The following is a 12,368-nucleotide window of genomic DNA, read 5'->3' as shown; positions in this document are numbered from 1 at the left end:
TGCCTGTTTAGAGGAAGCTGTAGCTGAGGGTGCAGGTTGTGGCCGGGGTATCTGTGGGGATGCAACCCACAGGGAGGAGCTAGAGGCCAGGCATAGCCATCCCAGATGCAGGCTGCAGTGCTGAGAGCCTGGGGAACTGTGTGCAGGCTCAGGGCCATGGCAGGGGCCTGCACTCCTACCTGTGCTGTTAGTGTGAGCCTGGATGTGCTGCAGGACACGTTGGATGTCTTCTGGCTTGGTCAGGTCCATTTGCAACAGTGTGAGCCTCTGCGAGCAGCTCTTCTGCAGCTCCTGGGCCCCGGAGCCCTGCAGGTCCAGCACGCTGGCAAACACCCGGAAACCCATGGCATCCAAGTGGCGTGCAGTCGCCTGCCCAAAGCCAGAGTCACAGCCTGTGAGAGCCAAGAGGAGCCCTGGAGTGGTCAGTGATAGCTGCTCCAGCCTCAGTGTCCACTGGTCCAAGAGCCCCGCAGCCCATTCATGTAGATGCACCCCCCGTGCATCTATCTATCTATCCCAGGGATCAACCCAAGGGGTCCTTCTTGCCTTCCCCCGGCTCAGTGGTTCCCCCAGGAAAAGCCTAGGTGGCCCTGGTCCTCCAAGCCCAATAGAGTGAGCCAAGTGTGCAAGACTCCCCTCTGGGTGCACATGGCCCTCCCAGGCTCTCTGGCTGGTGTCTTGGGCCACCCTCTCATTCACTGCAACAAAGCAGCCCCAGCCCTCCGCCCTGCTCTGGATGCACTGGCTCCTGACTGCTGGGAGGACGTGACCTTGGCCTAGGGTGTTCGCAGGTCACCTAGCTGCTGTTTTTTAACCTCCTGCAGGAGGAAGAAAACACTCCTTTATCTGCAAACCCATCACCCAGAGCATGGCTCTGATGCAAGCTGCAGATAACACCACAGAGGGCAGGCTCCACAGTTGCAGGCACAGCTGCTCTCTGGGCCCTGTAGTGCCTCAGGAATTCAGACAGGGCATTGTGAGGCTCAGAGGTGATGAGGTTTAAACTAGTATCAGGTCACATCTGTTCCAGCCTATTATGGCTTCATCAGCCAGCCTTAGGAGCTGACATAACCCTAAATGAGAGCTGCTGCTTTTCTCTGAACACTTTTAGCCTCCAAGAGATGCTCCTGTGATGCAGCCTGGGGGCTAAAACACAGAGCAGGCCTCCCCACCTGCCCCATACACTTGGCTAGGGCATCAAGAAGATTTAAAAAAAAAAAAGGGGGGGGGGGGGCAATCCTGGTCTGCTCTTACAACCCCACGCTCTTCATTGAGTCCTGTGAAAACATCCCCAAGGAACATGGGAGCCCTTCCTCTCTGCACCCTTCTTGCTCTTCCTCTCCATCTTAGTTTTACTAGGCAGCGTGAGCAAGACCAGCACTTAAAAATCCACCTAGCACCATCTCCGCAGCTGGAACTGAACTACCTATATGCAGGTCTGTACAGGAAATGGATGCGTGCATGCAGGTAGACATGCGTGATGTTACTGCCTGTCCCATCACAGAGGTGACACAGCACTAGTGCTGACTCAGCACTAATAGAGGTAATTCAGCACTAATGGTCCCCCACTGTGGTACTCCCCACCTGGGAATGGAGGTTTGTACAGCAGCCGTGGGACTAAACAAATCCTTTCCCAGGCAGAGGCAACACTCAGTGCCTGGAATGTTGCGTTCCCCCCAAGCCTAGCCCATCTCCGAGTCTTGGTGGTACCTGCAGGATCCCAGCCCTTTTCAGCACAGGTATATAGCTGGCATGCTCCTTGCAGCACCTCTGCCTGCCTGTCCTGCTTGCCAGTGTTCACTGTCCCCAAACTCTCTGGTTCTCCATAGGTTCTCTGGTTCAGCCATAGGGACTATGGCTGCCAAACACCCCCAAATTACTGGCTCAGCCCCTCAGGTGGAGGTTTGTCAGGAGGTGCAGCACAGTGACAGAGGCATGTGAGTGGTTGATGCATGGGGCCAGGAGCAGCAGCTCCTAGGTAGTGCCAGAGTCAAGCAGGTGGCAGCAGTTGCAGAGCTCAGGGCTCAGTGGAGCCAAGAGCCCGCAGGGATTGTGGCCCCGGGGAAGTGAGGGAGGGATGAAAACAAACAAAGCCAGCAAGGTACAGTGTGTTCCTGGGGCTGATGGCAGCGCTGATAGCTCCGCGGGGGGAGCCCGTGCCACCGTGGCTGCCTGGCCACATTAACCATTAACAGGGGAGTTCTGTGGGCAACCCAGGAACACACAAGCTCTGCAAGGCCAGCTCCATGGCCCTGCTTCCATCCACCATCCCACCTGGCCCCAGCAGGGGCCCTGGCACTCTTGGGTGCTCCTTGGAGCACTCCCATGACCTGCACTAGGCAGGACAGTGGGCCAGCTAGAGCAGGCCTTATCCAGCACATTACCTCCAGCCCCAGCATGATGCAGTTATTGTGCATGACTGCTCCGTGTGGTCCTTCCACAAAGAGGGAAAACAAGTGGGTTTAAGCCTGCCCTTAGCCAGACCTACTTTTGTACACGCACCAACCTGATAAAGGGCTATGTCCAGAGTCCACAGCCAGCCATGTGACCGAGTCACCCTGAGCTGGAGAGGGCTCAATACCAGTCCAGACACTGCCATCTGCTCTGTGGGGCTTGGTGTGCCCCAAAGCAGTTCTGGCTTCCCCAGCTTGGGCCCAGCTAGCACTCTTAAGGCCAAAGCCCTCCCTGTGCCTGGGAGCCACTGAGCTTCTGGGATAGAAATGCTATGCAGAGGGCATACAGGACTGGCTTCAGGGTGGACATGGAGACCAGGTGTCAGCCTTGTTTCCCTGATCAAGCATGCTGAGGCTGGGAACAGGGCGCTGCCTGCTCCAGCACTTTGGGAGCTAGATAAGCTGTGCTCAGCTCAATGCCTGTGGTCCAGTCCCAGGCTCTAATTTACTTTATTGCTGCGTCATAAACCCATAAAGACCCTGGACAAATGCCAGGGTGATAACACACCCCGGAGATGACCGAAGAGGTGCTTACCTGGCAGGAAGCGACTGTTAGCACAGGTGCCCAGGGGGACCCCAGCCCCATGGGACCCCCACCATGGCATGGAGGCTCCTTGCATCTTGAGCCCTGTGAATGTCTGGCCTCATGCCTGGCGAGACATGGTGGTTCCCTCAGCCCTGGGGCTTCTCCCAGAGTCTGTTGCACCTGGATTGCCAGATGCACAACACCACTTTAGCCTTAGGGGCAGCTCAGAAAAGGTCCCCACCTTGGCAGAGAGCCCCCTTGAGTGCCTCAAGCTGGGCAAAAGGCACAAGCTGGACTCCCATCTTTGAGCAGAGCAGATTCAGGCCAGGTCTGTGTCTGCCGTTCAGTCCCTTCTCCATCCTGGGAAAGCCATGTTCTGAGGCCTGGCTCCCAGTAGGATCCAGCATGTGGGAAGCTGGAGGACATGGATACCCTGCAGGCCAGTCTGCTGCAGGCATCCACACACTTAGCACAGCCATGGCCCAGTGGGGCCCAGCACCTGATGTGGGGCACAAGCCAATGTTTAGCTGGACCAGCTCGATGTTGGCCAGGGCATGTTGGCTCAGCATGCCAGAGGGCTACCTGCCAGGACTGGGAGCTCTGCAGATGACACCAGGGATGCCACCAGCTTGCCACAAGTGCTGCAGGATGCCCGTGCCATCTCTTGGTAGGGCGAGCAGCACACCCATCTCTCCCCTCCCCAGGAGGAATGGGAACAAGTCGTGCTGCCAGCAGTCGGCGAGATAAGGTGCATTTCTCATTTCCCAACAGGGCAGGAGAAAACTGCAATAAAGATAAGGTTTAAAAATAAAAGTGTACTTGGCTGTGTCCCTGGGGCGCTGAACTCCACAGCCAGTATCCTGCCTGCTCCTGCCACCTTTGCCATGATACAGCTACCCATGCTGCCGCCCTCCTGGCCTGGGGCTGAGCTCTGTGGGATGGGAAAAGCTTCTGGCTAAAGCATTAAATGCCCTGTTTTTCTCCCAGCAGTGTGGGAGGAGGCAGAGGGATCCATGGGGGCCTGGCTGTACTTCTCAGGGGAAAAAGAGTGGGCCCCCCAGTAGCCCTGCACACAGCAGCTTGCATGTATGGGGAGGTAGCACAGGTCCTGAAAAGCTAGGACCAGCTTCCCGGAGAAAAGAGCAGGAGTGCAGCTGTCACCTCATGGCCACATTCCCAACCCTCGAAACACACAGAAACCTCCCAAAAGCCCAAGGGAGCCAAAGTCCATCCCCAAAGGCTGGCACAGGAGGCTATAGCAGGAGCAAGGTTTGTAGGCTTGTTTTGGCCATGCCCATCAAGTAGGGAGCAAATTCTGTGAGGAAGAGCTAAAGATACCCTTCCATAGCCATATGCCAGCCAAGCCTGACCTCTTTGGGATGGGCCTCTGAACTGGGCAGCAGCTGGCCCACTAGGACAAATAACCGGAGCAATTTGTTTGCCATAGAGGACTGGGGCAGCCAGAGGATTTGTTTCGGAAGTTTTAATTTATTCACCAAAAAAAAAAAAAAAAAAAACCTCCTTGAAGGCTGGCAGAAGGCCCAGGGACAGGAGCGCTGGCAGGACAAGGGCGGTGATGCTCTGGTGTTATTTAAGGTCTTTGCTGATGTCTGGTGGAGGAGGTTAACACGCTCCTCAAATTCCCAGCTGATGCTGAGCTGGCAGAGCAGGGAAGTGCCGCAAGGAGCCAGGAGGGGAGACATGGGAAAAGAGCAGCAGCAAAAATTCAGTGTGAGAAAAGGCGAATGAGTGGCTCCAGAGCCCAGTCTGGGCGAGGAAGGAAGCTGAGGTGCCTGAACAGGCAGGGAGAAGCCCTGTAAGAGCAGGCAGAGAAAGAGGGCTGCAGAAATAGCCACCCAAATGTCAATTCAGCTGGTGCCAGTGCCCATTGGGGCACTGCTGGGTTTGCATCAGCATTGCACTCCCAGCAGGTACCCAGCTGATGCAAAGGGCCACCCTTCCTCCCAAGTTCTTCATGGGAAGCTTCAAAAGTTTATTTGAAGTTGGAACGTGCTTGGTTTTGCAGTTCTCCTGTGGCTTTGTCTTTTAGGAGCACTGGAAAGGCAGATGGACAAACTCTGCTTCAACCAATGCATGCTCTCACAGCAGGCAAAGAATCCTGACTCCTCCGCACCCCAAGCAGAGCAAAATCCATGTTGTGACAGTGAGAGCTGATCCCCAGATGTGCCAGGGCTGAGCTACTACTGGCAAGGAAGAGTGGGAGGAAGGCTGCAGGGAGAGCCACGTCTGCCTGGGCTGCAGCTGCATGCTCAGGCTTCGCTTGCAGGCCTGCTCCAGCATCATGTTAAAAGGACATTAGATCACACAGAACAGAGACATAGGGATGCAGTGGAGAGCAAGAATTAACAACTCGGGGCCCGAGGCACCTGGTCCAAAAGCAACGAGCTTTGCCAAAGGGCAATGCTTATTCCATGTGGCTACTAGAGTATAACCTGCCAGTCCCTTTGTGGGGAAGCTGCAGAGGCCAATTTGGGAGACATGCAGACGCTAGCTGGCCACAAGCATTGCTTGACATGAGCTTGGAGGAGCTCCTGCAGCCCCTCAAGGGAGCATGGGAGCCAGACAATCTGAGCTGGCTCTGCTGTTGCTGGAGTTGGACATGCTTCCTTTGGAGGATGCTGCAGCGCCTTGTCATGAGGAGGCTCCAGAAGCCAGTTAGCCCTCCCCCCCCACCCCCCCAACTTGCAAATGGTTTTGTTTCCATCCCGTTGGGAGAGAAGAGGGACCACATCAGCATTTCAGTCTGGACACCACACTGCTGAGCTCAGGAGCGGGAGAAGCTGAGAGCTGTGGGGACCGCCAGCACAGAGAGGCACGGGAGTGCATCGGAGGAGGGCCAGCAGGGCTCTAAGCCCACATCAGCTCCTCCCTCCCTCTCCCAAGCTTGCAATGCCAAACAATTCCCCACACTTGGGCCCTGATCCAGCAGAAGTTGAGCACATGCTTCAGCATTGTGCTGAATTGGGAGCAGAGGCCATGTGGAGGCCAGTCTGGCTTGCAAAATCAGGAAGAGCTCAAATTTGGGCTGCCTAGAGAGAGAGACTGTCCACACCCTTGCACATATGTGGCAGGGACCTGTCAGCCCTGCTGCAAATAGGGGCCAATTTAATGCCCAAATGGCTCTCCATCCTTTGCCTTTTGCTGAAGCAGCAGGTCTATCACTAGGCTCTGCAGCAATTCCCCTGAGGCTTTTCAGAAAGTTTGAGCAGCATCTTGGAGCGCGTTGAGGATCTGAGCCTGCTCCAGTCTGCTAGTCCATGAGAGATGCTGTGTAACAGCGATGAGATGCATTGACACGAGCACTCAGGCCAGTGCAGAGGGCAGCTGAGCCCAGCTAGCTCTGGGCACCCTAGGAGGACTCTGTCCCAGAAAAGCCAGTAGGGATCATTCTGAGCTCTGGTCCATCTCTGATCTAGTCCTTCCTGGAACAGAGACATCCTTTTATCAAGCACATCCAGGTTCAGTTTAACATGGGAGTCAGCAGCAGAGTCATGGGAACTGCCAGAGACCTCTCCAACAGCTAACATTGATTTCTAGCTGCTACCTCTAGCTAGAGCTTTTCCTCCAGGGGAAGAGGGCTCTATCCTCTGCAGGTATTTTTGCATGACAAGCCCCCTCTTTTACTATCTCGCTAATGAGCTAAAAGGCTTGTCCTCTGGCATCCCCCTTGGGATGGCCTTTCTTCCACCCACCTCAGAAAGATTAAAAGGAACAGTCACAAAGCAGATAACCATTATATGAGCACTGCTGCCTTGCATGGCACCAGAGATGCCACTTACTAGCAAAAGCAGCAACCTTGGAGGGTCTGAGCTGGGGCTGGCACAAGAGGAATCAGCTGGGCACAGCTCCGGGCCACCCTTGTCCCATCTGCATGGCTATGGTGAGCAGCAGGTACCTGTAAGGCTATTTTGCTGCCATGGAAAGAGGTACTCAGAGCTGTGCCGGGGCTCATATCCTACCCACCGATGCTGCAGTCCCAGTTTGGTCCAGGCATGTTCTCCTGAGTGAGTCAGGCTGCACATCACACTTGCTTTTTGCTGCATCAGGTACTGTTCCTCCTGCAGCTAGTACCAAACTCACTGTATGGAGACACATGCTCAAAATTAACACAGCAGTTTGCTGAGCAGCTCTGAGACAGGAGATAACACAGCTACCAGACAGGCACTTTGCATCATGCTGCTAAACCACAGCCTCCCACTCTGCCCACTGTAGACATAGTACGTGATGGCGGGCTGGTGATGTGGGTCCTCAAATCTCACCCTAACAGGACACAGAGGCATCCTAGCCTGAACTGTGTGCTGTGACCAGCAATACCCCACTGCCTCTCCCAACAGTGATCTCAGTTTGCCAGGGGCAGGACAGAGCTCCCAAACCCCCCTCTGAGCCAGGCATTATGGCAGGGAAAAGCCATAAGGAGCAGGCACAAAGCTGGTCAACCCAGAAGATCACAAATACATCTTGGCGAAGAAGTACCTGGCGGCTGAGGAGGCAGCTCAGAGCCTGGCAGGTGTCTTGGAGCAGGGCCAGCACTCTGGGACCCTGCAAGCTGGGCCCCCAGGCCCTCTTGCCCTGCTGATTCTGTGGCCACCCAACATGCCAACATGCTGCCCTGGCAGCTATGAAGGGAGCAGCACTGCAGCCTAGCACTGCCTCACAGCAGGTAGCTTTTAGGGTCAAGACTGTTACTGGGTTTTGCACATTAGCACTAGGGAAAACAAAGATTCCCCTGCCTTGAAATGGGGTCACAAATGAAAGCTGGAGACCAGCTGCCCTCAAACCATGCCTCACCCCAGCCACACATCCCTCTGAAGAACTGGCTCTGGTTCTGGAGTTAGATGGCATAGGCACCAGACAGCCCCCCTCCCCCACCCAGACACCACTCATGGGGCGTCAGGCTGCTTCTCCTCACACGTTTCCTTCACGCCTCACATGGTCTGCTCCTTCACTAGCTCTGCTCTGGCAAGGGAAGGGAGCGGGGCTGGTGCAGCCACGGCTGCCAGCAGTGCCAGTGACAGGGAAGGCCTGTGGTACCCAGTGAGAGGTGACCTTGCAAGAGGCCTTCCCACAGGTGGGAAGGTCAGAGGCAGCCCTCGTGGGTCTGCAGTTCGCTCCAGACTGGAACTTCTGGTTTGGATGCCCCAGGGCATAAGAGACGATCTCAGACAGTCTGGTAGGGATCGGGGCCAGCAGTCTGAATGAGCTGGAAATCCCAAGGGCCAGGCAGCTCCTGCCATGGAGCTCCATCTCACCTGACCAGCTTCTCCACAGATGCCTAGCAAAACTGAGGTGGGACTAGTTCTTTAGGGGTACTCCATCTCCAGGCAAGCCCAGAGGCAGCCAAGTTCCTGCCAGCACTGTGTCATGCATGGCAGATCATTGCATCAGGCTTCATTCCCGTGCACAGCTATTTCATCCAGAACAGCACCACCTTCGCTCCACAGCTCTGCAGTCTGCCAGTCCACTGGTATCTGCTCTGTTGAGTCAGGCACCCTCTGCACCCCAAGAAATCCTGCCATCGCTTTGCTGGGGCTGCAACAGCCCATGTCCCCAAATCCCAGAGCCATCTCAGGACATCAGTCCTGGCAGCCTCTGCCAAGTACCTACCTACCACATAGAGATTTTTGGGCTGCATACCCCACCAGCAGCAAGAAAGGCATGGGGCTAGGATGGTGCCAGCCTCAGGGACACCCATCAGCCCGCAAGAGAGCTTGAGAGACAAGGCCAAGCGGATTATGCTCTGGATTTGTTGTTTCTCTAGGCTCAAACTCAAATCCTCCCTTGGATGTCAAGTTAAACAAGGCTGATACTTTGCTCATAAGTGTTCCCTTCTGGCATACCAGAACTCGCCATCACTGGAGTCGATACAGTGACAGCAGCTCCTTCACATGCCTGGCCAAATGGGAGACTGCAACTGGATGTAGGGCACAAGGGCTAGATGCAGCACTGAGTTGGAGGCTTCATGGCATGAAAGCTGCTTTTCATGCCATGCGATGCAGGCACACAGGAAGCAGACACACAGGTGCTAGGCCTGTCAGGACAAGCAGCTGGGCTGATCCCAGCCCAGGGGTTGGAGCGAGGCCTTTAGTCTAGCCAGCTACTCAGAGACTCATGTCACCCATGCTCGAGGCAGATCCCCTCAGACATTAGTAGCTCCAGTGCAGAACAGGGACCTTCTTGCCCCAAACACTGTTCAATCAGCTGCAGCCACAGCTCAGCATGCAGCATGGGCAAGCAGCAAGCCTCAGAGCAGAGCCAGTCAATGCCTGGGACCCAGGCCTGGAAATGCCTGATGAAGGCACTTGGCTTTTGTCTCCAGGATCCAGTGGTACCTGGGCTATGTCTTTGCTGTGTGAGCTGGGGTCTGACAGCTGCCCAGCTCTGGGTGCCCAGCCCAAGAACGGCTCTGCAAGGGCTGTACCTGCAAGAGGCTGCTCATGCCGTTCCTCTGCCCTGTCACAGCACACTGGCTCATTGCGTCCACATGCAGCTCTTCTGCTACCTGCACTGGAACAGGCTGCCCAGAGAGGTTGTGGAGTCTCCTTCCCTGGAGATATTCAAAACCTGCCTGGACGTGATCCTGTGCAATGTGCTCTAGATGACTCTGCTTGAGCAGGGAGGTTGGACTAGATGATCTCCAGAGGTCCCTTCCAAACTTGGCCATTCTGTGACTCTGTGAGCAGGCAGCCATGGGAGCCTTGCTCTGGGGCAAATGCAGCACTTCTACCTCATTGTGACCTCAGTGTTCAATGCCGTACACATGCACCACTCACCCGATGCCTGGAGACTGGTATGATCACTGCTAAGTCTTTTTTTGGCACAGTGAAAAGGGGAGCTTTACTGGGAGTCAAAGGATGCTTCATCTCTGGGGAACTACTTACAGATATGATGGCAGCTTGGGAGAAAGCTCCAAAGGCTTGTTGAGCACATGGGACAGGCCTGGTCAGAAACAACAGCTGATGGAGGGGGACTGGCAGAGAGAACAGGGAATGCAACAACATGGTAAGGGGCGGATGAACCAGGGATCTTTACAGAGACCTTCCAGATGAGAACACCCAAGGCAAGAAAGCCCATTCAACCTGACAAAGAGGAGGTAGCACCAAGCAAGATGCAAAGAGTGTGGACAAGAGACTGGCTATGCGCACACAGAGTTGGAGCTGCAGAGAAAACTCTGCCTTATAGGCTCCACAGCCTTGTATCCACACTGAGACATGCCAAGGCTGTTCAGGTCAGAGGAAGAGCTGTGATGCCTCCTTCACTAGTGGAGGAAGGGGAACAGAAAGATTCACCTCTCTGATCTGCTCCTGCTGAGCCTGAACGGGCTGTGGGATACTCCAAAGGTGTTAAGATAGCATCAGAGATTGAAGTTAGTTTGGAATGTCTAAAGCAGAGGGAGCCTGCAGAGCCAGGCAGGGGAACATGTGTCCTTTGCAGGATGTGCTGATGGAGCAGCAAGGGGAATGGGAGCTGAGAAGAGGTCTGAGATGGGAGCCCCAGACAGAGGCAACTGCCTGGAAGGGTGCAAGCAGTTGGGTCGAGCACAACCACCAGTTTGGGGGGGGGGGGGGGGCTGGAGATGGGGGACTGGCACTGAGCTTCGTTCTCGCTGGGAACCATCTCAGCCCCAAGCTGGAGCAGGTCCTCCGACCAGCGCACGAAGCTGCAAGAGCTCAGCTAAGGGACCTGGTGCTCCTACCTTGAGGGAGAAGGGACAGAGAAGCACAAGAGAACAGGGAAGGCTTAGAAACAGCCCAAGAAATGGCAGATTTAGGTACAGAATGAGCAGATTTAGGTACATCTGGGACCTAATGAGAGAGGAGCTGGACAGCCTTCCTGCTCCCACACCATCCTTTCTAGCAGCTAGGACAAGGAGAGATCCTTTGCTGATCCCCACTGCTTATCCACAGCAACCCTGTGCTGGGAGGAGATGCATTTCCTCAGGAACATCACTACCCTGTCCCTTGCTTGTCCCACAGCCCATGGCAGGCTGCCCCCTCCACTTTTCAGCACAAAGGACTTACCCTTGATACTCAAAGCACCTGGGAGAGGGGAGAGAGCCAGACTGACTGACCCCATAGCCAGGATGCAGCTGCACATTGCTGCAGAGCCATCAGTTGGTGCACCCACCCCATCCAGCCATTGCAAGCAGACTTGAGAAGCAGTTTCACAGAGGGCACAAGGCAACATACCAATTGTGACGACATGCTAGCACAAGGCGCGCTGAGGACGCCCTCCAGGGAGAGGGTCTCCAGTCGTGGGGCAGGGCCCAGTCAGGAGGAAGCATCAAACAAAAGACCGTGTGTCTGGGGCAGGGCCCCAGAGCTAACACCTCCCAGATGCCATGCAAGTTTGGAAAGAGGAGAGATAAACAGGTGATGTCAGCCTGAAACGAGAGAGAACAAATTCTTGGCAAGGCTGTGTGGAGGGAGGAGACTGGAGGAGCACCTGTGTCTGCAGCAGCTGAACTGCAACAACCATCCACCAGCCCACAGGCTCTGGCCAGGTCAGCATCTCTGCTTGCCAGAGGTGGCAGCACACCTGTGGAATGCACGGGTCTGCAGCCAGGCACAGGGCATCCCAGTAGACCAGTCACCTCCCAGGAGATCAGGAGCGCCAGGAGCCTGCAGGACCATGGCATGCCTGCTCTGCTGGAAGTTGGCCAGGGGCATCAGCTGCAGGGAACAGGCAGCGCTTGGCTCCTGAGTGAAGGCTGATTCCCTCTTCAGTAAGTTGCAGAGCTGCAGAAGGGAAGCGAGGAAAGCTTTGGAGGGATGTGACCTCCAGGCCAGGAAGCATCCATACAAAGGAGACAGGCTGTCCTTCCACCTACTACAGGTTTCCTTAAGCCATGTATTGGAAACAGCTGCTATCAGCTGAACTCAGGCATGGAAAGCTTCCTGATGCTCAGACTGTCCTGCTCAGGGAGAGCAGCCTGGTCCTCCCAGCAAGGCTGGGCTAAGTAGGAGAGCGCAAGCAGCTCCTGTCTCACAGTACCCAATGGTGCTGGAGGCTCCCACAGTCAACTGGTCAATGGCTTGCACAGAAGTATGTGGCACAGCTGCATGGGCAGCAGGGTATAGGACTTCCCCCCACCCCCCTTTGGTATCCCCTTAACCTCCAGGGCACTAGTGGATAGGGCCAATGCAGCATGAGCCCATACTCATGCTGCTCGTCTTCAGTGTGTGCTTTCAGGAAGCAATAAATCTAGCTAAACTGAGGGAGAAGCCTTCAGGGACGAACCAAATCCCATTGCTGCCCCTGCCAGGTGAGGGGCTGAAAATAGGCAAGCACAAAAGAACCCTTCAGTGGCCCAGGTGAGCATTCTTGCTGCTCCACAGCCTTCCCCTTGTAGCCCTTCCTCAGGCAGGTCC

General features: G+C 55.4%; 1 protein-coding gene across 2 annotated transcripts in view; it reads right to left on the bottom strand.

Annotated features, from left to right (window-relative positions):
• The window catches only part of HSD11B2 (hydroxysteroid 11-beta dehydrogenase 2), a 28,491-nt gene that overhangs the window by 3,453 nt on the left and 12,670 nt on the right, over positions 1-12,368 (bottom strand). The window contains exon 2 of one of the 2 annotated variants that reach the window (XM_068955272.1): positions 180-413. In XM_068955272.1, coding sequence (XP_068811373.1) covers positions 180-413 — 234 coding nt within the window. The remainder of the gene's footprint in view (positions 1-179; positions 414-12,368) is intronic. The other variant, XM_009676771.2, reaches the window with a different exon arrangement.

This window comes from Struthio camelus, chromosome 10, assembly GCF_040807025.1.
Source record: "Struthio camelus isolate bStrCam1 chromosome 10, bStrCam1.hap1, whole genome shotgun sequence".
NCBI classification, from domain to species: domain Eukaryota; kingdom Metazoa; phylum Chordata; class Aves; order Struthioniformes; family Struthionidae; genus Struthio; species Struthio camelus.
Note: the sequence above shows the minus strand (reverse complement) of the source record. Positions and strands in the feature narration are given on the sequence as shown.